Source organism: Sinohyriopsis cumingii, chromosome 12 (genome assembly GCF_028554795.1).
Source record: "Sinohyriopsis cumingii isolate HCF-2022 chromosome 12, ASM2855479v2, whole genome shotgun sequence".
Taxonomy (NCBI): domain Eukaryota; kingdom Metazoa; phylum Mollusca; class Bivalvia; order Unionida; family Unionidae; genus Sinohyriopsis; species Sinohyriopsis cumingii.
In genome coordinates, this window is record NC_142972.1 from 73,463,236 (window position 1) to 73,490,027 (window position 26,792).

The following is a 26,792-nucleotide window of genomic DNA, read 5'->3' on the forward strand; positions in this document are numbered from 1 at the left end:
TCATTAGTTTATAAATAAAATAAAACTTCAGTTTTTCAAACTAAAACAATAAAATGCAACATACAAGTTACTTTTGACTGTAAGTACCTCTATTGTCAGAATACGTCACTGCTTTGTTCCAGATGAGGTAAAATCTAAATTCATATCGCAAGAATATTTATCTATCTCGCAAAGTGGTTCAGATTTATGTTCAATGGAAACCACTATTGTATAAACAGTTTAATTTTATAAAGCAAAATCAAAAACATGAGCCGAGGAAATCTCATTAGCTTTCAAATTAGAAATCAACAAATGCAAGCATATTCAAATAATCATTCCATCTATATTAGATACCGTTGCATTAATTTTTAGGAAGCTGAGAAGATGACAAATCAATTCCTTTCGTTACAGAAATAAGTTATTGTAATAAGTTCATATTATTGGTCCCTACTGTGCAATCTAAACAACATGCTGCTTTGCTGTGGGGCCACCAATATGCAAGTTTACCAATACAATATCCCACGCAAATGCACTGAGATTAGAAGATCATATCTCAATTCCAATGATGTGATCCACAGTTTCCAAGTAGTGAAACAAATGAGTTTCACTGCTGTATCACTATTATACTAACGTTCGTCAATATTCAAATAGTGTATTTACCAGGTATGCAAATGAATGACAATAGTCATTGCAAAACGTGTTTACCATTGCAGTTTGATAAATGAAAGTATGTCCGTGAAATATGTACAAATAATAACTATCTCGGGCGTAATCAGTTAGTAATGTAATCTGGCAATAGTGATTCCAACATATGATTAATGACAGTGACCTTAAAAAACGTGGTAGTAATGAACCTTTCTATGTCGAAGGACTGAAATCGGGGATGAAATATCAATTTTGTTGGAGGTTGTAATCCACTTACGTATTATTATTACAGTAATGTATATGATTGGTCTGGACAAGAATTACTAATACATCATATATTATTACCATAATGTGACAAAAATGCTAAAATGTGTTATTGCAAGTGGAAAATGGCATAATTATAATAATCAGGTCGTTTCAAAAGATGACGAAGTATTGAACCTCTATATTTTATTAAAGCATGCGCGTGTGTTTATTTTGTACGTTTTTTGGAGCAGAAGCAAATCGTGAGAATATATAGTAAGAAAACCACTATTGTCACCATAAGTATTGGCACAATTTTGGACGTAAAACCATTGTAATAATATTATCAAATGTTATAATCATTTGAGAACAATGTATATTCATAGTGCGCTTGACATATCAATAGCTATACCATTAGTAAGACACCGGTGGTCACCAAGAAAATAATGTGCGCTTAACTTTACTTTTTTAAAGTGGATCCATCGGCCGTTTACTAAAACCATTTATTAAATATAGTATAGCAATACAGTACAGTATAGCAATACAATTGACTAATACAAACAATGGAGGACGACGATTATATTTTGTTTCTTTACTTTTTCAGTTTACTCGAGTAGTGTTTACTACAACAAACTTACATGACACATCAATATGCTTCAAGACATAAATTCTAGCAATATTTGGCGATAGAGTTTTCGACGCAAAATCACTATGAATCGATTATTAAATATGTCATCCCAAGTATGCATTAAATATATGTATACTACAATATTGATTATTATAACAATAACGCATAAGGATTTACTATTGCAATAAACTTTTGGTGCCCTTATGAAAATGGAGGTTCGAACGAACTTGCATTGAAAACCATGTTTGCAATGAAGATTTACCATTAAATTGTCTACTCTTAACCCTGATAGTGTTGTTTCGTTTTGAAATTATTAGGGTTTACAATTTCTGACAATTAAAACACAACTGACCCAAAGACAATTTGGAACAATACTATTTTGGATTGTAGAGGTTTGAGGCTTATGTAGGTATCGATCTTGCAAGGCTATAGTGTAATTATGTTGGCATTTGTTGAACAAATACAGACTCGTACGAATGGTGAAAGTTTTGTTTTCGCAAGATTACATTACGAGATTAAGGACAAAGAGAGGCACTTCAAAGTATATTGCATATAACATATATCGCAATGAGAGATATTTAGGTCTGGAAGGGTTTGGGGCTCAATATAAAGTTTAAAATCTTAATTTTAAAAAATCAAACCTATGTTCAAAGTATCATAAGATACGTAATTATTAGGTACTTACTACATTTGATCATACTTGCAAAATTCACTAACCAATGTCTATATAAGCAGCAAAACAAGTGTGTTATATCCAACCTTAAAATAGTAGTGTTTTAGTTTTCGTATAATACTGTTTTTTATTTCAAGCATGGTTCCAGGTCTGTTAAAAATAATTCATGATAAAAAAATTAGTTTGTGCTGTAAACAGTTATTAGCATTATGTCATAACAATTTTGCTTATCATTAAAATACATATGAAATATCAAACTGTATTTACAATGTAGGTTTCGTTGTGCAACAGGGCACACCATATTTTTGTATTACTTTACTACTGAAATTACATTGTTCTGGTGCCTTCGTCAGATATGAATATCGAATGTATTCCAATTATAATAACCTCTTCGTCTTCGATTCCATTGATCGAATGTTGGCAATACGAAAACGCATCCCATGCTTCATATTTATTGTGGTTTCCGATACTAATATTAACAGATTAGCATCTGTGATAAACACTATTTCATTCATCAAATTCAGAAGCCTTTTAATACTTCCACCTGGCTTTGTAAAGTCATATAAAAGTGAACATTCATGACAAAGTATATATTCAAGCCTTCTAACGATGTTGTATAACTACAGCGCTGATATATATACATAAGTTCCAGTTCTATATCGCAATGAGAATCACTATTACTAAAGATCAGAAAGAGAACAAATACGTTACATTGATCAGCGACCGAGATCTTGATCGCGATACGCAACACGCCGCTAAGTTAAGAACATCATTTGGTTGCAAAGCTCTCCTGCAAAGTTAATTATTTAATAGCTTTAATTTGTGAAGGATAAACGTAAACCTGAAACTATAGACATGTGATGTGGACCTTGGAGACACGTTAGCAGGTGTGGAGCGCACCACATTTTATAGTGGTTAGACTTGTTGTTTGTGTTTTCGGGTTTGTATTCAATTTCCAATTTAGACATGGTAAGCTGTATGGGCATGATCTCGCGGCCGCTACCAAGTAACCATACCGTGGGTAGATGATTTGGGGATATATGTATATATTAATGTTTACCTTGAAGAATGGAACCATAATTTTGTAAATATCTTGACTTCAGGATGACATTTTACTTTACCCATTTTTAACGCTATTGGTTTTGGATAAATGTGGATGTGTATATAAGTCAATAGTGTATGGAAACAGAGTCAATCAAAAAATAATTTTTCTTTTGGCTTTTGCTTCCATCTGTTACTTTGTTTAAGACAATAGAGTCGCATCAATATAAACAAATATGGATGGTGCTCTAGATGAGCCATGAATTTACTAAAAGTATTAATATCATGGTTATGATGATGATGATGAAAATAAAAAATAAAAATAAATGTTATAAGCAAAGCAACCGGTGGTGTAGAACTTTCCTGACCGGTACGTGTTTCTCAATCGGGTTCCTATTGTTCGAATCATCAGAGTTTCCAGGCTTGTCAGCATGATTTTGAAATCATCCGTTGGATTGGCCTTCCACTCTAGAAGCTTCAGTTCCTGGAAGATTTCAATCATCGTTTTGCTATCATTTAAGCTACAAGTACATATAGTATAAATAATAAACTATGATAAATTAGAATTGTTGCGCATAGAGCTAGGTAGATATATGTAAAGAAAATATTTTTTCAGAAAAGATAAGGTAACTAAAACAGGTATTTTATGTCTGATTCTATCATCATAACATATAACTTTCATTTTTTGTTTTGTTTTAAAGACAAAAGCAATGTTACAAATTCTTCCAGCTGGCTTTGATGCTACTATTTATTGTAAAATGATCATAATAATTTGGGACCACATATTTTTTTATTAAAGACCAAATCCATTGGGTTCAAATACAAATATATATCACCTTTAATAAAAATCAATTTCAGCAGGTCATATGAATGTGGCGAAAGAGGTGGGAAACTAGTTAATGACTTTCAGTCTTCCTTAATTCACACGCTCTATTTATGTAAGGTAACATTGTATAAATCTCAAATGTATTCGATGTAATTTGTGGATATAGTGTATTTCAATAACTGCCCATTCAACCACTTATTCAATTTCAAAAATAAAATAATGGCTGTTGATATATTATATGATCGCGAGAACCAACAATATCGGGTTCTCGTCAAAGGCTGATTCCAAGGGAAACTATTTGTACTTCTGTGCACGAATCCTTGTTCGCTTCCCTGTTATAATCATTTGATGATGTTATTGTCTCGACTGTCTTAAATGTCGTCATTATTTATAATATATTGGAAACAAATGTGTCTCCTGTTTCGTTCATAATTGTTAGAACTGAAATATAACACCATACCTTTAAGAACCTTGCAACATTAGATATCACTGGACAACAAATTTTTACAAAAGTCATGTTACTGAAATAAAATTAGTCAATTCTTATCAATTTTTATGTGCTGAACACGAATATGACAGTCAAATTGCAAAATTGGCTCTAGTTTTTTTGTAATCTGCAAGAAATTAATGTTTACATAACGAAATGCATTCCAATAGTAAAAGGTCAACTGTAATAGCCTACCTATAAAAAATCAAGTCATTGACTACATCTTAGATTTCTTCGCCTGTCTCTTGTACAGCTGTTCGGGAGCATCTCTGAGGAGTGTCCAGCAGTAGTCAGCCAGCATTGTAGTGGACCATTTTCCCTGGTATCTTTGTTCCATTGTTGCGATATCTTGATGAAAACGTTCGCCGTGTTCATCACTAACAATACCACAGTTGCTAGGAAAGAAATCCAAATGGGAATGAAGGAAGTGAATCTTTAGAGACATATTGCAGCCAAGTTTCTTATACTTCATCAACATGTCTTCTACTAGTTCCTTATAGTTTTCTGCCCTAACATTTCCGAGGAAGTTTGTAGAAACTAGGCGAAAAGCATTCCATGCTTGTTTCGCGTCACCTTCCAGCAAGTTGTTGAACCGGTCATCTTTGAAAAGCTCTCGAATCTGAGGACCCACAAAAACTCCCTCTTTAATCTTTGCTTCGCTGAGTCGAGGGAATTTTTCATGCAGGTATCGGAATGCTGGCAAAGTCCGGTCAATGGCTTTCACGAAGTTCTTCATCAAAGCTAGTTTGATGTGAAGGGGTGGTAGCAAGATTTTCTGAGCCTCAACCAGAGCTGGGTGTTGGATATTCTTCTCTCCAATGGCTACATTCTGCCTGTGAGTCCATTCCTTCCTCATGTAGTGCATTTCCCTTGCTCGGCTATCCCACTCGCATAAGAAACACATGTATTTTGTATATCCTTGCTGCAGTCCCATTAAAAGGGCAACTACCTTCAAATCACCACAGAGGTGCCAGCTGTACTTGTTATACTCAATGGAATTCAGTAGCTGCCTTAAGTTATCGTATGTCTCTTTCATGTGGACAGCATACGCTACTGGAATAGATGGAAGAATGTTTCCATTGTGCAAAAGCACAGCCTTGAGACTCAGTTTCGAAGAGTCCACAAATAGTCTCCATTCTTGTGGGTCATGAGTGATTTTTAAAGCATTCATGAGGCCCTCAATATCGGAACAGAATATCAGATTACTTTCCTTTCTGAAGAAAGGCTCCAATTGCTGGTGGCGCTTTCGATATGCAGTAATTGTGACATCTTCTTCTAGAAGATTCCATTGTTGGAGTCTTGATCCTAGCAATTCTGCCTTGTTCTTTGATAAGTCCAAATCACGAATCAGGTCATTTAGATCTTCCTGTGTTATTCTGTGTGGGGTTGATGATGCACCACAGTGAAAATCTGGATCACTGCATGCTGATGGACCAGGAGAAGAACAGGTCGACTCACCTTTGTCTTCGTCAGATGAATCAAGAGAATATTCTGCTGGAGGTTCTGGAATAGGAAGTCCCTCACCATGTGGAACTGGTCTCAATGCAGACGGAATGTTTGGGTAGACTATTCTCGACTTCTTTCGCTTCGTTATTCCGCCGGAAAGAGGAGGAACCAAGCAGAAGTAACAGTCATTTAGGTGGTTGCTTGGCTCTCTCCACACCATTGGGACTGCAAACGGCATTGATGACCTTTTGCAATTCAACCACTGTGAAAGCTGTGTTGTACATGTAGCACAGCATATATGAGGAGCCCAAGGCTTGTCTTGGTCACCAACCTTGCATCCGAAGTAAAGATGATATGCCTTCTTCACTTGAGAATTGATACTTTCTTCTGGTTGGCAAATGTCACTTCCCCACAAATATAGCAAAAATTGTCCGCGGTATTAACACACTTTCGAGGCATTACTGTTCTTTATTGTACGTAAATGGATAAAATAATAAGTTTTATGTAACAGTAGCTTGAACTGTCTCGCACAACGTCTAAAATATTTTAAATGCTGAACCTATCTGATTGGGCTTTATATAGTACACTGCTTACGTCAGCTTCAGCAGCCGCCTGGCATTAGTATAATAGGCCTACACATGTATAGTACACTGCTGACGTCAACTTACTTCAGCAGCCGCATGGCATTAGTATTGCATTGCATCAGAAAATGATGCAATCAACTGTGGATGATGTGAGCATGATGGTATTATGCAATGTTACATCATTATTCCGGATGTTGCTGCAGTCCTACTGGAGAAATTTACACAGTGAAACATAGAAAATGAGGTATATGAATATCTTCAAAACGAGAGCCAATACAAATTTTTCACGGTTATATTCGTGTTCGGCACACCAAAATACTACAGATTAGGGCCTTTTCAAGTCAGTAATGATTTCACTGTTGACCAGTGTATTATGAGATATGCATTCTGAACACACACATTTTGGTGTACTTTAATATACATTGCACAGAGATGCATATTTTCATACAAGGATACGTGTTCATACATAACGGACGTTATGTATAAAAGCAATTGCGGTCATGCCAATCGCTTTTATGCAAACACAAGATTTTAAACGAAAAAGTGTGTGTAAATAGGGGGAGACAACATATTTGGGCTTGACTATTGCCAGTGGCTGTGATGTGTGAAAGAAAAAGACTCTTCACCTAGTGATGCATCAGTAGTAAAATAAATAAACAAACTGATTCTTATTGCATCTGGACCACATTTTAGGCATACATAAGATGTGTTTTGTCATTCAGTCTAATATTAAGAATATGCATAAGAGTGGCAATGGTACATGTTATGTAACTGACTCGAATATGTCAGGGAGCAATTATTATAAGTTTTATCCGTTAGAGCTAAATATCCAAGCCCAATCATTCGTATATAAGATCAGATTTAAATATGATGACAAATTCCCCTGCGAATTAGTCGCATTATTAAATTGAATGCTGAAAATATCGTAATCAAATATAATGCATAGAGGCAGTCGGTTATATATGGTGTGTGGTAATGCCATATTGACAATTTAGTCCTATAGGTTCAACGTCCATGGACGAAGTTTTGAAGTTACGATCACAGAAATACTTGTCGGCGATTCTTGATTGAGAAGACCAGAATTTGAGATATAAAGATCAGAAGACAGTGAGCAGTTATGATGGATCAAATCTATGACGCACCGATGCGATGTGTTAAAACAAAAATGACTACAGTTGTATGCGTAAATTTGTGTTTGTGTGAAAATCATAAAATGGATGTGCAAAGTGTTTTAATATTTATGAAAATTAAAAGAATAATAAAACAGTTAAGTATATATACCGAAACAAATATAATGATCTCCGGAAATGATTTGAGTAATTGCGGAATTGAAGGTAAATATTTGAAACACTATACCCCACATCTATTTTGTATGTTTGTACTTGTGTGTTTGCATTCTGAAAATAATTATTTGAAAGCAAATAATCCCCTTCCCCATATGCATATTTAAGTGTGTGTTTATATTTCAAAATAACACAAAATGTCTTTGTGTGTGTCTGTGTGTCTATGTGTTTGTTTCAGTGAACATAAATGATTGTTTCAATAAACAAATACTCATTTTGTAGGTGTAATAGTTTGGTTACATGATCAAATATAATACACCTCATTCGTTAAGGCTTTTTTCTGATTGTATGAAAACAACTTTATACACTAACATTTTTTTATGTGAAGTTGTATGTTTATTATAATACTGGTTGCTTTTAAAATAAAATAGTAACACCCGCCTTTAGTATGCGTGATTGTGTGTTTATATGCCAACACATATTATATTAAAACCCCATTAGTATTATGTTGGTGATTTTACTTGAAAAATGTAGTATGCCCTTCACCCTTTTGTATGTGCAATTATTTGTTTATGTCACAAACATTAGCAATATGAACCAATATTATACTAAAATATTATTTGTATGAATCATTGTCTGAGAAATATAACACCTTTCTCCAGTTGTGTAATGTTTCATTAACGAAAACGTTTGTTTGTTTTCTAGTGATCGTCTTTTATTCAATTTCTACTCAGTCACGAATAAACCTATTCAGTTTCTACAAGTTCAGACACTTTTCGTCTAAACCATCTCAATCTTGGAAAAGAAAACAATTGCTTCTGTGGGTTTAGATTCACTTAATTTGTTTGTGAATCTCATAGTACGACGTTAACGCTAGGAAAGACTTTCTGCGTATTCATTACATATACCTGCCTATTTTGTTGAAAATGCAAACGTAGCAAACCAAAACAAAAAAAAAACGACACTTGTAAACTTTGATTTTTGCACGCGACAATAAAGCAAGATCATAAATACATAAAATAGGTGGATAATGTTATGTATATATAATTTAATTGCTTGTTTGTTAGTTTTAATGTTTTTAAATTTCATTACAATGTTATTGTAATGTAACATAGAATGCTGGACATTACCTTGTCTAAAGTTGAGTTCATATCTTCTTGACCTGATTGATTGTTTTTGTTTTATTGTATGAAAATAACTAATATATAGCGAAAGTATCCTTTATGGGTATGGGCTTTATTTCATGATATTTATTAAAAGAAGAACTAAATATGTTTATTTTGGTCAGGCTTTTGGACTTTCCTAACTAAATTTTAATGGTTATGGTTTTGAATTTGTAAACATTGGGATCATTGTAGAAGGATTTATTTCTTTCCTATAGATATTTTTTTTGAAAATGTTAATTGTGACCTGAGGTCAAGTAGAGAATTATATAATGTTGTGATTGTGAGGACTTCGTCATTCGTGATTTAACATCTAGTACTTTCAAGTTGTATATTAATTTTTGTGACCAGTAGTTTTTGTCTGGAATCGTTTTATTCAAATTATTGAATACAAGTGATTATTTTCCCTGAACATAAACAATTGCTTTGATATAATTCTTGGATAAAAATATTCACTGGATGTTACAACAAATTCAAAACCTGGAATTAAATTACTGTGATTCAACAAATAACCGTTGACACATCAACACTTTAATAGCTATCACAGAAATGTCATCGATTACAGCTTTTAGGATTTCTTCGGGACTTTTACTGAATTGTATTCAGTACCCTAATGTATCAGGACTTGTGTTTATAATTATTGGATCATTTTGGGACGCAATTCGCAATACATAAGTTCTCTGTTTCTCATTTTCACATTGTATTCTAAGGAAATACATTATTGGTTAAATTGTACCAAGCTTGTTGTATTTCACTCTCTTATGTTATTTATTTTAAGAGCTTAGACTCGTAACAACACCTCATTTTCATACACAAGTGTAGTGTGTCTTCCGCTTATGTTTGGATGTAAACTTAAGCAGCATTAGTTACGCTAGAATTTGCTTTCTAGATATGATACATGATTGCAGAACACATTTTGCTGTATGATATTTAAACCTCTTTTATAAAAAATGCCATCACATTGCAAAAGGGAACGTCGACTTTTCTTCTACTCACTATTATCCAGGAGCGGTATCGGAGGTGAGCTACAATGGTGAAGATGACAATCGCTCGCAAAATTATGTGATTACACCCTTCAAACACTTGTCTTGATTTGGGTAAAATTTACCATAAATAATGACAGAACGCATCCTGTATAAATCATTTAAGACATCTCCACACACATATTTTGACAACAACTCCAGACAATACCCTAGACTATTTTATAAATATATCCATACTAAATTGTATATATTACAAGGATAAAATGATTAATGTTGCATTGAAATACACTTTTATGACAAGGATGTAAGGCAATGTTATTAAAAGTTGTCATCCACGTTTGATAATAAATTTTACAAAATTCAACTTCTCACCAGATCAGCGTTAAATAGCACAATCTGCCATTCGCCCAACTGTCCGCATTGTTTCCTTAATTTTTGTTTGGTGTTCTCCAGCACGACATCCCTTTCCGCTATTTTGACCTGGTCCCATTTGTTGCACACGAAGATAGCGTTGCTGAGGTCTTTTATATGGTCATCTTTTGAGGCAGATACTGCTATCGCCTCAATCAATTTTCTGATCTGTAAAAATATATTTATTTGTAGTATCTCTATGAAACACATGTCTTCTTTACGTTTCTAATAGATTAACTCTGATGTACAAACATAACTATATTGTTTTTTTCCCCGGCCAAATCCAATGCTTTGACGTTTACTTAAGGACATGATGAGATAATGCTGATCACAACATAGGCATGTTCGCAAGATTGATACGGACCATTAGAATGCTCATACCGACTTACCGTTGGCGTTTGGTGTAATTGGTACCATATTTAGGTTTGCTAGCTCTGTCATTATCATCCTATTCAAGAGATGATAGTTTAATGTCGGTTTGTTCCTTTTGTGAATATAAAATCCATGAAATTATTATCCATTTACAGTTAATGGTGCTGAACATTTTGCTATTAAATGCAGGAAGTGTTTGTACTCTTGAAACGGATGGTAATGACAGAGCTAACAAAATAGTTGATAGATGAGAACATATGTGAACTGAAACAATGTTTTAAATACAGGAATTATTTCGACATATACTCAACGTTTTCTCTACCGCGATTCAAGCCCACCAAACAGTGACCTAAACAGTAGATGGGATAGTTAATATTCACCATAGTTTACATTAAATAATCAAAAATAAACAAAACAGTGAAAGTTTAGAATGGAGCTATTAAAAATGGACTACACTGGCTGACCATACAAGTGCACACACACATACATACATACATACATACACACACACACACACATATATATGCATGCAAAAAACCAAATAACCAAATAACCACGCATCGCACTAGCTGAAAACAAGTTCCACAGGATATGTGCTAGCATTAACAAAGTAGACTTTTATACTGAATTTGTATACTGATATTTCGAACGGATGAAGTTTAGTAAGGGGGATGTACTACTTGGTGTTGAACTGGATTATAGTTAACTGAACAGCGCATAGCTAACTCGTTGGACGTTAAAATGGATACTAAGGTAGTCTTTAAAGCGTAAATTAATTTAGACAAGAGGGCATAAGCCGTATATATATATATATATATATATATATATATATATATATATATATATATATATATATATATATATATATATATATATATATATAAACTATAGTAAATATGAAAAACACCTTTGTAACGGATATGTTTACGAATTGTATAATAATAACTGTTGCATCATACATGATTTGAGAAGTAATCAGAAAGGTATTGGGGAATAAATTTATTCAAAATGGTCTTATCACAGATCGTGTACACATATGGATTGCACACATTTTGAACTAGAGAGCCACGAAATGAAATTTTGCAACAGAATTACACATACATGTTCGTACATGCTCGTAAGTTAAAATAGTTACGCTTCAGTCACAAAAATTGTTTTTCTCGAAACAATGACTAGAACTACATTTTTATTATGATGTAACAAAATGAATGATTGTATGACCCGAATTAATTCACTTCCTGTTAATTCTCTGTGTGATTAAACAAATTATTACTGTAGAGTTTGTTTAAAATTCTCTTTTATGTTTCTTCTATTCCTGTTTTAAAAAGACGGTCCTGAAAGAATGAAACTAAGACATTAAGCCATACACATCCATAAACATTGTTTCTTTATGTATGAGTGATAATCATTGTGCGTCACATAATACGATGAAATCTTTATTGCCATTGTGATGGTCTTCTGTCTTAAAATGAATGTATAAAGAATCCGTAGCAGACTGTCAAAATCAATTTTTTTCATTATGTTTGTTTTTCAACTTCTATTAACCGTGCTTTGACTAGGTTGAAAAATATTAAACTATAAAACCACCATAAAATGTTTTTCTTAATTGCAATGTCTTGCGGTTCTGATTTAAAATATTTCTTGGGTTTAAAAACAGTTTAATATAAGTGAATAGTTTATATTTTATCCATAATATATCCATCTATTTGCCGAATTCACTGTTATTTAATAGTGTAAAATGAATCGTTCTTACCACCATTTGCCTCAGTTTGTCTCAACAGTTTGATACTCTCAGCTTTGTGCTCTTCTGATAACCAATTATTTTCTTTTGCAATGAATATACATCATTTTAGTAAACGAAATATATCTGGATATAACTGTTAGTCCCGAATGCAGCTGAATCATGTACTAAACCGGGTTTACTATAATTGTGAAAAGGGTTTAGCTGCCAATTTTTCACTCATACATTTATGAATTACGCGGAAACAGCACAAAACAGTAAAGCATATTTCCCGATGTAATAATCATTTCGATCTGCTAAGGTTTCCGCTTGAGATGTTCTTTAGTAATACGGACACATTAGTAATGGATAATGGTATTTGAATGTTGATGATGATCAGTAAAATCTGTATGTTGGTTATATATGTTTTCATTAAACCCTTTCAAATACATCAATGTACACATATAGGTACATTTATTATTCGTCAAATATTTTCACTGAATATGTTTAAGCTGTTTCAGTGTATGTTGAAGCTATTAAATCAAACATTACAGACAATTATAATATATAATATTCGGTGAATATAAACATTTCAGCACATCGAATTGTCCTGTTATTTATTATCTTTCTCTGATAAGTGTAGGAACTATGCAATACTTGCTGAATACGATGTATTTCTTGCTTTTGTTCGGCATGATTTATATTGCCATATATTGTATAATGCTAATCACTATCTTGATGAATAGATGACTATCATAACCGGACAAGTACGGAATGAAAAATTCCTTGTATCTGAGCTATATAAACTCTCAGGTGCATTCATTATGGGATGTACCCCTATACATGGTCTTGGTTTGCTAATTTGTTTTCAGTTATTTATATATTCTCAGTCATGTGATATCAATGTCGAATTTAATGTTATTGCCATCTTCCTCTGTGAACACCATATCATTGGTCCTTTTGTGTCATAATTTGTGTGCACTATTTTTGCGATGATATTCAACTCTACCCAAACCTCCATAACTCAACCTGCTGCTTTTTTATATTTTTCTCTGTTTTCTGTCGATTGATTTAGCATACATTTTTGTATGTGTTCGGTTATATTGATTGACCAGGAATTTGCCGTACACACTGCGCATCTGATTCACACACTGAGAAGATAAATTGTTATTTTCTGTTATCAATGGAGCATTTTGACTCTGACACGTTTAAACTGTTTGTTCGTTATTTTAGTTCACAACGAAACTCTTGTCACCATATTTTCCTTCTGATTCCAGGATTTGAATGACAATTGTGGTTCACATTTGTTGTATCGATAATAATTTTCCTTTCACTAAACAGCTAAAAATGGCACCGTTGCCATTAGATATGTGTCGTGTATGTAATGAATATATTTATTGATTATTTATTGTAATAATATATTTTTTTCCAAATGGGGTGGTGATCATGTTTACCGGTAATAAATGTTTACATAGGTCTTGAATTTGTGACGACATTAATGGTAAGTAGATTGTAGAATTTGTGCCAGAGGGAACGTATTAAGGGTATATTGTAGAATACGTCGTTAGTTATTGTTATCGTTCTTCTGTGCATTTGGCGTGCACCAAATAAATATTTTACTGTTGCAAATAACTTGCGTATTATGATCTACACACAAAGATTGATAGTTCTGTTTTGATCAGTGTTACATTCTGGTTTAATGGACACACAAGCATCAAGTATGGGTCCAATAACTTTACATAAACTAAAGCTAACATTTTCACTATTCGAAAAACCAGTGTTTTTTACAGTACCAAAAAACAGCTACATAAGTGCTTGCTCTTCCACTCTGTTCTCGTTTTAGTAAGGGTTAGAGGTTAGTAATCTTAATTAATTTAACATTTGTGCCTTATCGAAGAGCATGACCAGTACAGGCTCAATTAGCCATGAGAAGATCAACATAACTGGATCTGACGCCAGTATATGGTATCAACTATCCGGATTGCTGGGATTAATGTTCTGACCAACTGTCACTACTCACAAGTATAATCTGCTAAAATTCGATAAAGGCACTGATAATGAAGTCATACTTATAACACCTCACTTTTAAAAGAGAACGTAGTTTTCGATACAATAATATATATTTCTTTTAAAAAGAACTGGCTGGCTTGATTCATCAGTAAAATGATATAAATTGCATAAAGCTTACGTTACTACTAAAATGCATAGAGCCTAGAGCCTCCGTAACATTGTCTCACATTCCATCAGTGACTATCCAGAATAGGGGAAATCCAACAAATTGGTTACCGTCTATATCCGCATAAATTCCTTATAACTCCAAAAGCAAAACACACTGGAATTTGAAAGATCCAGGAATCCTGAACTATTCCAGTTGGTTTCTCAGCACCGTTGAAGTGATTACGCACGCGAGTATCATTTGTCGTTTAATTCCTACATACTTCAGTTACATGCGTGATAATCCATCTGCATTCCCATACTGTTTGCCGCTTCTGTGTTTTATAATAACATTCTAAGTATGTAGTGCCAAACACCATCCAATTAGACGCTGATTCTTGATTTGCATTTGATTTAACCATGTCAATGGGTTGTGGTCAGTCACGATTTCAAATATTGTCCATGACAGGTAATGTCTTAATGAATCAATTGCCCACACGATCGTAAGACGTTCCTTCTCAACCGCTGCATATTTCTGCTCTCGCGGAAGACGTTTCCGACTCATATAGACCACCGCATGTTCTACATTGTCCATTGTCTGGCTTAGAACAGCACCAATTGCTGTGTCACTAGCATTAGTCTGCACGATGAATTCCCTGCTTGAATTCGGTGTAATAAGGAATTGGGTCTTAGTAAGAGCATCATTGAAAACTTTAAAGGATCGGACGACGTCTTCAGTCTATACGAGTATATTTGGTCTTCCTTTCTGTGTCATGGAAGATAGTGGTACAGCTACTACGACACAGTTCTTGATGAATTTTCTGTAGCAACCAACCATTCAAAGAAATGAGCGTGTTCCCTTTTTCGTTGATGGTTATGGAAACTCACGCATTTCTTTAATTTTATTGTCGTATTTCTTAATTTGTCCTCTTCAAAGTATATGCACGAGGCAATCGATATCAGCTGCCCCAGACTGGCGCTTTAACGTGTCACAGCAAGATAAGCAGATTGTGTATGTTCTGACCAAGTTTTGCTTGACACAATGATGTTGTCAAAATATGCTGCAACATTATGTATTCCGGACACCAGTATGTGGATGAGTCGGGCGAAAATGGTGGGTGCTGTTTTAATACCGAAGGGCACATCATTAAATTCAGGAAGCCCAAACAGAGTCACAAATGCATATTTTTTCCTCGAATCTTCAGCTAGATAAAATTGCCAGGAACCCTTAGTTAGATCTATCAGACTCAAGTAACTTCCATAATCAATCTTCTCAAATAGATCGTTAATTCGTGGGATTTGATACGCGTCGAATAAGGTGATATTAATAAGCTTGCGGTAAACTACACATAGCTGGAAAGTTCCATCTTTCTTGTCAATTAGTACACAATGCGAACTCCATGGACTGATTGAGGGCTAAATGAAGCATTGCTACTGCATTTCATCCAATATTGCTTTCACCTCATTCCGTTGTTTAATTGGTGTTTACGAAGTTGTCGTGAAACTGTGAGTTAAAATGTTTATTCGATCATGCCTTTTTGCTGGAACATCCTGAAATTCGTTGCAAAGATTAATAATACCCTCTCGTTCATCCCTCGACAAGATGATCCACAGCTTAACATCTGCATCATTGTCACCTGCTCTTGGAGAAAAATCAATATCCATAATATCGTTCTCGTCTGATAACATGGTATGTTAAACTACCGCGACTACCGGGTACATATATCTGAGAGTTAACATCGTTTACCTTTCGGACCACACGATAATATGCCTGCCACTGTGCCTTCAATTTCAAAGAACTTGATAACGTATAATAAGGACTTCATCCCCTGGTCTAAATGCTCTTGTCTTCATGTGACGATCATACAATGCCAGATGTTCTTTTGCGATTCAATTATCTTCGAGAAAAGCTCCGATATAAGCCAACTTCTCACGCATTTTCACAACATATTCCACAGTTGACTTCCTTACATCCTCCTCTCCCGTACACAGGCCTTGTAAAATCTGCAATGGCCCCCTAACTGACCAACAATACAACATCTCAAAGGGTGAAAATTCAGTTTCCTCGAGTGGGACATCGCGTTATATAAACAACAAAAATGGTAACATCTCATCCCATTCAGTAGTGTTGTATGTACAGAACATCCTCAACATTGACTTCAATGTCCCGTTCAAACGTTATACCTGTCCAATTCGATTGTAGGTAATAAGGCGTTGTTGTACCTCCACGGAAACCCACTAGTCATACAACTATTTCAATACGGTGCTAGTGAAGTTCCTCCCTTTGTCTGCTAATATGACCCTTCAAATCCAACACGGCTAAATAGCTCAATCAGTGCCGTAGCTACACGTAGCAATGTCTCTATATCCTTTAAAGTAAAAGCTTAAGTATACCTCGTTGCCTCATCAACCAACGCCAGAATGTATTTGTGTCCAGACTTTGTTCTAGGTAACGGTTCTGCAATATCCATTGCAATTTTTGAGAATGGTTATGTTATCGCCGGTGGGCAGACTATTGATGCTTTCTCACCTGCAGTTCGTGTTGGTGTCATTAGACATTCATGACACAATGTCCAATATCTTTTTACATCAGAAAACATTTCAGGTCAGATGAACGTATGGAGAATCATATATTTTGTTTTCTCCAAACCCAAGTGACCTGCATGGGGTCGATCATTAGCCAGTGTACACTTGCTGGTACAACAATTTGCTCCCCTCCATATGAACCTTCAGCATATTGCCATTTACGCCGCAAAATTTCATTCTCGCAGAAGATTGTCATTTGCTCATCCTCCGCATCTTAACGAGTAGAAAAGGACTTCGCTCTAATAATTTGCAGTTAAATATCCGAAATTTGTAGTTTTGACAAGATGTCCGCATTCACTGATGTATGTTTGTCAACTTCAATGTCATCAGGCTAATTAGTATATTCTGTCTCGTTGCTGTTGTTGACAAGTTCATTATTAGCCTTAACCTCACATTAGTAAGTATTTTCCACAGTCCGCATATTGTCGAGTCCTTTCACCATTGACCTCGAAACAACATCTGCCTCTTTTATTCTTAGTATATCGATCCCAAAAATGGCTTCAGCGACTAAAATTGAAACAAAACCGACTTGAGCTGTCCTTGTAATACGTACTGTCGATATTTACCCTAGCCAACTGTGCGGTAAATGGCTGACCCACTGCTGTGTATAACGCAACGTTGAGCGCCTCCAGCATGCAACTCTCGTCGACGAGATCTTCTCCTATTGAGGTCAATTTGGACCCATTGTTCTTGACAAACATGATTTCGATACCATTTCCACATCCTATTTCCGAAATCAGCCTTTTGACCCATTGTTGGCTTAAGAAAACAAAACTTCCTGGGTTGCCACCATGTTTCCTGTCATCTGTTGGACAATACCATGCAATATTTCCCCATTGCTTGCAGCTATAAAACTGCATATCATTCTATTTGGACTGGTCATTCGTCGATGTTCGCTTCGCTTCCTGTTGTAAGTTATGAATATTTGTCATGCTACAATTTACATTTACATTTGACGAAACTTATTACTCTGTCATTGCTGTTGTACATTGGTGGCAATATAATTTTCACAGCATCTATAACTGGACTAGAGTACTTGTTCCTCATAATCCACTGTGCTTGGTCTTGTGGCAATGCTTTCAAACAGAATTTCTTACGAAGACAAATAATTGGGTCCCGATCCCCATGAAATGCGTTATGTGCTGATCAATCCTAACCATCCGACCACGAAACGTGTCGGTGGTATTATTCGTTACGCTCACCAACGCAGTAAGGTGTTCATGTGGCTTATTTCCAAAAGCTATCAATCAGTCCTGTCCTGATTTTCAGGTAATCACCACAAGCTTGAGTTGCAATATATCTAGCCTCACGTGTCAAGATTCCTTAGCTGTACTACTTTCAACTGGTCAGACCACTTAGCATGTTTTGCAATTGATTCAAACTCAAGCTAGGAATGTCAAAATATCTTCTCCTTGTTCATGGTCATATATACCTGAAGCTTCAATTTGAATGGAATTGAAGATGTTTTCCGTCGCTTTTTCTTTATATTTTTCATTTTTCTAACTCAATTTGTAAACGCTTCATTTCTAATATTAACTTCTCTCATTGTATTTCACATTCAAACGTCTTCTGTCTTAACTCCAATTCTCTTTCATTTTTTCCTTGCACTAAGTTATCGCTTTCTTTCCTTGGATGGTTGCATTCGCACAAGGTTAAGTTCCTCGTCATACTCCGGAACCTCAATATCTCTAAACTCCATCAATGTCTGTGTTGCCACTTTTCTTCGTGGTCGTCCTGAAGCAGCCGTTGCTTCGTCCACCTCGACGTCACCAGCAACCGACATTGAGACAAACAATAAGTACGTACTGTATGTTCTATCAGTGTATTTACAGTCACTGGACTAGCCTATTATCTACGAATGTATCGGTTTCCACGTATACACCCTTTACAGTGGAACACACATTGCAGTTAGCAATCAACACACAATACAATCAGTCACTGCTAATATCACACATAGATTAGCTGAATTAACAGCTTTCAAAATTATCAATCATAATTACAACGTATTGAACAATTCCAAATAATTCACACATAAGTATTGGAATGCGTACCGCTGCCACCAATCTTTAACCTTCGGGTTCTAAGGACACACAAACACCAAGTACGGGAAGTACAATGCTGTGTAAAATAAAGCTAAAATCTTTACAAAACTAAAAATCAATGTTGCTTACTGTACCAAGGCCCAGCTACATAATTATCTGATCTACCACTCTGCTCTTGTTTTAGTAAGGGTTACAGATAAGGGATATTAATTAATTTTAAAAAAGTTGCCTTATCAAAGGACAAAATAGCCATGGGAAGAAAAACAACAGAACTGGGGCTGTTGGCAGTTTCTGGTATCAAATATTCATAATGATCTGGCCAAATGTCACTATTAACAATTGGAACATGTTGAAATCTCTACAGGCACTGAGCATGAAAACATACTTATAACAATCAGAACCCTCACTTTGAAATGTATGATGCTTGTGATACGAAAGGTCACGTTGTGTTAATCATGCATCATAAATGGTATTGTATTAGGACAAATCTCCAAATTTCGTCAACTTCCACTTAAACTATTGTAAACTACCTTTAAACTATTGTAATCTACCTTCAATAACCAAAGATAAATTACTTACGTAGCATCCGAGTATCGATATACATTGGTCCCATAATGTAGTGGGCAAAGAAAAACCAATATTAACCGTAATAGTGATGTCAAAGGTTTTGAGAAATGTGTTCACAACGCCGCAATATGGAAGTAGATGAACACAGTCTGTTTTATAGTAGGCAGTGTTATGTTTGCTAAAATAATTAATTACCGATTTGGTATGAGTGACAACGTATCACCAAACTTGAAAATAGACGTCTGCTCTTGAGGTCGTAAAAGATTAATTTACGATTGGAATAATTGGTCATTACGTGTTTGGCTTTTAAAGCTGTATAAGTGTGCATTCAATTGGTTTTAAAGGGAAGAACAAAAGTTGCCATGAACAATGTTTGTCTTAAATAATATAATACTTGTGGATATTCTTTAGTGTCATTGCTATTTAGGTTTATCAATGATTCAGTTTTGCAAACATGAACTATTGTTTCTAATTTGTATGCTGATGGCTAAATGTTTTATCTGATATTAAATCTTCTGAGTGTAATGTTGAAATAAATTTGCAAAAGGATCATCTTATGCTCTCAGAAAGGCGTGAATATCATTAACTGATAACTAATTTAAGAGAACTAGAAATTAAAGTGATTCTGATAATTACAGATCAAAAACGAAAAGATAATATTTCAAACATAAATTCTAATGATGTCATGCTGAATAATATAACCCTCAATGGTAGCTATAATTCATCTCCATCTGGTATGGACTTTTTATCAGTAACGCTACCTAAACTGATCAACATTCATATGAGCCTTATTTGTAGCTAATGTATTGTTTTCATTCTCACATCACCTCAAAAATGAGAGACGGCCTCTCTTCATACCTTCTAGGATCACCCAGTGTGCCAATGCAAATGATGTCATTAGATTAGTCACTAACGGAATTTAATGAATGTATCACACCACTAATGTATGAGCAGACCCTAGAAACAAAATATTTATGAGCCACTTCCGTAGCTGAAATTGGAGACGCAGCTCTTAATTCTAAATCAGAAATGAATGAATGTCATTTAAAGCTAAAATATTGAATACTTTAATTAACTCTTTATGTCAGATTGCCTTTTCTTTCGCAGATTCTTTCAGTTTTTTCAAGCTTTAGCTAGATTGGAAGAATGGAAAAATGTAGACATTTATACATATCGGGACTGTTGCAGGACAATTGTGTTGTCTAAACGGGGAATGCCTGATAATACGAACCTTGGTGGATGGCTTTCAAATGAATATGAATAATACATAAAAATGTACAGGGTTTAAAGCACCTACACAGACCGTGTTAGGCCATAGCATATATATAAAATAAAATAATTTTCTTTACACATAATTAAATATATATTTTAATAATTTAGGTAAAAGGTATTTTAGGGATTTTGTATTTTAGATAATATAGTATATACGCGGCACGAATACAAGGTCTGTAAAGCAGATTGAAACTTAGACAGACATATATTCTTTAGTTGAACTGAGGCTTCAACTTTAGTAGTATTTTCAAGACTCATTAGGACTTTCATCAATTAGCTAGGTATTCCCTTAGAACAGATGGTCAGACATATTTGCTTAAAAAATTGAGACTATCGTATTACACGACATCATGGTTCTCACGCGACGAAAAATATGAAATTAGTTTGCAAATTTGGGCGCATAATATATAACAAGTAGGTGGTTGTGTGGGGTGGAGTGGATGCGCGGGTACGTGTTTTAAGCTGTAGCATAAGAAAAGACAGGTAAAAGTGCACTTTTGATCAGACACTCGTTTCGTGTACAAACAAACTGGCACGACGGTCACCATACGACATGTACCTACACACAATCAACCACACCGATAATAAACTTGAGTGTTGGAAAAGTAAATTAATAGTCACTGGCTTACACTGTCTTTTCCATATGATGACTTACGTCCGACCTATTTTTTTCATACAGCAATTGATATAATAGACCCAGTCACACATAAAACAGTCGTCTGATCACACTGTTTGTTTATAATCTGGGGAAAGTAAGTTTGTTGCTTTTATGTTGATTTTTATGTCATACCCACGTTATTAAGTGTTCTCTCTTTTGTCTTTGATCCAAACGAGGGGAGCAGCTTCCAAAACAAATGTACGTGCAGATCAGCTGTTATGATGTATATAAAACCACAATGTCATCTTACATTAAGTGTGGTCTTCGGAGGGCAATTCAGATAATTCCATTATTGCATGTTAAGTGATGTTATATTAAAATGTAATATATTTTATTTAGTAAGTTTATTGGAAAAGATTATATTATATTATATTATATTATATTATATTATATTATATTATATTATATTATATCATATTATATTATATTATATTATATTATATTATATTATATTATATTATATTATATTATATTATATTATATTATATTATATTATATTATATTGTTTTATATTATATTATATTATATCATATTACATCATATTATATATTATATTATATTATATTATATTATATTATATTATATTATACTATACTATATTATATTATATTATATCTTTATTCGTTGAAGTACTTGCTGTTGCATATTTCAGGCATTTAATCGATTAATGCAACAATGCAAGTTATTTTACAATCATTTCAAAGGAGTATTGCATCCAGAGATTTAGAAGAAGAAGGGGACTCATCTACATATCCATATTGGAAGCGTCAACGTACTGTGTGAGAATATAGAATGCGGGAGCTGCATTGTTTTCTCTCCTAATTGACAATTAGAGAGGAGATTTTTAGGAAATAATCTTCCCTTTTCCTATCTAGAACACGTCAATGAAAATATCCTGAAATTGACGCACCCCCTCCTCCGTTTTAAAGGCTGTTTTACTGACTGTGTTCAAATATAGATCGCATGTCAAATCTTCCTTATATGCTCAATTCCAAGGTTAATAGCATTTTTGGTTCATGCCAATTAAAATGATGAATCATACATGGGATGCCTGCTTAGGCAATAATCCGCAGTTTCCTTAGCAACATGAACATAATATCCGCACTGTCTTCATGTTGGTCTGTTTACACACAGCACTTCTTACCAGTATGTCCTCCTCGTTTTCAGTATACCATCAGATAAAAGCAAATCTTTTCATTTAATGTGTTATAACACTTGACAAGAGCTAAATAAAAACACCTAAATCTGTGTCTCGACCATGTGCTAGCAATGTAAATACCCCACTAGGCACAGTTCCATATCAATGCAAATTGGCTATTAACTGCAGAATTACGGTTGTAAGTATAAATAGTGCTGAATGCTTCTGGCTTACAAAAAGGATACTAGTACGTTTCGATGCATTAAATACAATATCTGAATTTACTTATTTCTACTATACCTTTCGTGCATTACTAACTATACAGGAATATTATTTTCTTTGCCTAACCACAACAACTTTAAACTTGTATTCATGCCCTAGTTATTGGCAGAATCGGAATATTCCCGTAATTGCGAAGCATGAATGGAAAACAGTAAACTAATATTCACTTTTGGTTTCCGTGTATGTGTTTACATTGCAGTATGTAAGTTCTGATTAGGCGGTTTCGTATACGTACTTTATTTGTAATTCATTGAGATGTTGCTTGAGTATAAACATGAATGTTGATTTAGTTATATCTTAAGGAAAAGGACAAAGATCATCGTATTTAAACTTGGATTTTCCCCGACCAATTTGTGATGAATTTCTTATATTGTATAGATTTTCCTAACGTCAATTTGCATTCCTGGCAAATTGACTACATTAAAATATCAAAACGTGTGGATATTTGGATAATATGTTGGTTACGAAAACATGCGCATTGATACCAAAACTACATTAAGGTTCAGTGGCCCCGAGAAGCCGAGTTGTCTAAAGCGCTCAACGTTCCGGATCACTGCCATCTCGCCTCTGTCTGCGGGGGTTCGAGTCCAAGGCTCGGCTAGCCTGGGTAAGTGGGAAAGTCTGCCAGTAGCTTCTCGTGGGTTGGTGGTTCTTCCCTGGGTTTTCCAGGGTTGTTCCTCCACCACTTATACTGTCCGCCATGTATAGCTTGTGCTGAAAAATGGCGTTAAACCCTAGAACAACATTAAGGTTCTTCATTGTAAGATTAGGAAGGAGAGGAGAATCCAGTCTTGCTGTATTCGTAAGATGGACAGTCTCGTATTCTTTAATAAATCCTAGCGATGTAAAATGAACAATAACCTTACGGACACAAAATGCAGCAATGACTACAGATTATATATATATATATATATATACAGAGAGATGGAGAGAAAGCGAGAGAGTTAGAGTGACATGTACCCCAGAATCTTGCACTCCGCCAGCGCGAGAGCTATCAATGATGAAAATATGCCCAGCAGATTTGGGAATATACTCAATAACCTGCCTCGTCAGAGCATCACGTTCACCAATTCCAGGCGTGTCAACAAGCGCAACATTTTCCTAAAGGAATCAGCAAAAAGTGCAAAATAAGTATGCATCTTGTCACTCAACAATAATATAGTAATATTAACCTACAATTAAAATAAGGTCCTTATTGATATAATCATTGGCATTTAAGTGTTTTTAAGTTTACTAATTTTGGTGTCTCTCATAGCAATTCATATTTTATGTTGTTTATTGACAATGGTTTCAATATTTTGGAGAATGAATCCTGGTATCATTTATCCATATACGCCAACGTAGACTGCTTACATCAATCTTTGTATCTTGGTTTGCTTTTATATCTAAAATAGCGCTACTGATGATAGAGATATAAAAGTGCGAAGTGATAAACGTTCATAGATCTCTTACTCAAGGTAGAAGATAAAGCTTGAAATATACAAACAACAAAAGCAAGAGAAATATGAATTTTCATAGATTTTGTATTTTTTTTAAATTATAACCAAATATAAAAAGATCAAGCATAGTGTTTCCGTGATATAAATGATTTCGCCAACAACATTTACATTAGAAAGGATAATTTATATATCTGGTGTAAATTGAGCCAGGGCGCTTTCTCGGGGGCATCGACATAAATGAGACAATAATTAAACACATAACGTAATAATTGTACACAATCTACATGTAATTTGCCTATAGATATTGGACAAGATAAAGACATAATAAAAGCTAAAATAAAAGGAACAATAGTATTATTATTATTAGCAGTAGTAGTAGTAATACTAGTAGCAGTAGTAGTATTGTTGTTGCTGATATTGTTATTGTCCTTATTTTTTTTTTTGTGCATCATCTCCATTATCTTTATATATATATATATATATATATATATATATATATATATATATAACATAAATGTATTTACTGCTGCTCGGATCATCCTTGGAGTACCCCAATCAAAGCACACACACCATGTCCTGTACCCTACACTGACTATCCTTTCGATCCTGAATCAAGCACAAAATTGTTTCTCTGCGCTACGTTTCACTGACGGCCTCCAGTCCAACATGCCTATCCGACCTCAGCCATGTGCACATACCAGCAAGATAACTACGCCCCTCTTCTGACATTCGTATACTCATTATTCACTCTATGAAAATAAAGTCATATGGACAAAGTTCTTTTGCATACTAGGGCCTAGGAGCTTGGAACACATTGCCTACTGAAGCTAAACACAAAGCCACATTCTCATTCAAGAACATCTTAAATCTCACCTCTTTCGACTGCAAGAACAGACTTAAAGACCTAATAATATTTACTTACCTATATATTTTCAGCATATTTTCTGTTTTCTAATTTCATGATGTTTGTCTTTGGTAATCATATCATTATATATCTTTCGTCACGTGTCGTCTAATGTTGTAAATTGATTTGAGTTTCTAAAGATTAGGCGCTATACAAAGTCCTCATTATATATACATATATGTGTGTGTGTGTGTGTTTGTGTGTGTGTGTGTGTGTGTGTACACAAAGTCGCGCAAAGTAACGAACGTGTATGCATCTCCTTACATCTATCACTGATTTAGTACATGCTAATACTTTGACGCTGTTGGCACCCACGCCTTAAGCGCACGTCTGCTACCTAACGAAGTCATCACACATGTTTCCACACCAACAATGCAATAACTTACGTGCAATGAGGATATTGGCCAATATATGTCAATGGATTTGAGGGGTTCATCCATTCCGTCATTTGAAAGTAACTTTTTTGTTATTGATTCTAACTTCTCTCTTAGTTCACTGGAATCGGCAGTCAGTGTTATGCTGTCGATAATTCTATTTTCCACGATGCATTCTATCCTTCTATTCTCACTATTGTGTAAACGACACAAGCTTGCGGTTGTGTGCAGATGGTGCGATGGCAGTATCTTTTCTCCTAGAAGTACATTTAGAAATGTACTCTTTCCCGAACTTGTTTCGCCTGTAATAAGAACATGATTCGTAAGGTTGCAGATAATATTTCAACGACACCTGGATTACAGAAAATCGATCAATGTACTGAAATGGTACTTCACGTAATAAACAAAGCTTGACAACAAAATGGTTGAAAATGAACAATGTATTTGATGCTGGAAGTATCTAATGAAGATTATTTTTGAGATCAACATGAATAAATAAATATATATATATATATATATATATATATATATATATATATATATATATATATATATATATATATATATATATATATATATATATATATATATATATATATATATATACATATATATATCTTAACTAATATTAAAAGTAATATCAAATATTTAACATATCATTGCTGTTTGTTACTACCATATTTCTTTCTGATGATGTGCTGCAACTACGTGGTTTGTTTCAGTAATACACGAATGATTTACCACCTCGAGTTGGTATGTGCTATAAATATGACTAACAAAACGTGATAAGTCAAATGTGAATCGCTAATGCCAAATATCAACCAAAGATGTCAGAACTTGCAAGGTCAAAGTGGTCGATTTATTAGGATGTGTATATTATGATAAGAAACGA

At 34.4% G+C, this 26,792-nt stretch overlaps 1 protein-coding gene across 3 annotated transcripts in view; it reads right to left on the bottom strand.

Annotated features, from left to right (window-relative positions):
• The window catches only part of LOC149786745 (uncharacterized), a 72,020-nt gene that overhangs the window by 10,997 nt on the left and 34,231 nt on the right, over positions 1-26,792 (bottom strand). For all 3 annotated transcript variants that reach the window (XM_089977260.1, XM_089977259.1, XM_089977258.1), the window contains exons 10-13: positions 25,913-26,202; positions 24,144-24,284; positions 10,354-10,560; positions 3,578-3,693 (exon numbers count right to left, since the gene is read on the bottom strand). In XM_089977260.1, the coding sequence (XP_089833386.1) occupies positions 3,578-3,693; positions 10,354-10,560; positions 24,144-24,284; positions 25,913-26,202 (754 nt within the window). The remainder of the gene's footprint in view (positions 1-3,577; positions 3,694-10,353; positions 10,561-24,143; positions 24,285-25,912; positions 26,203-26,792) is intronic.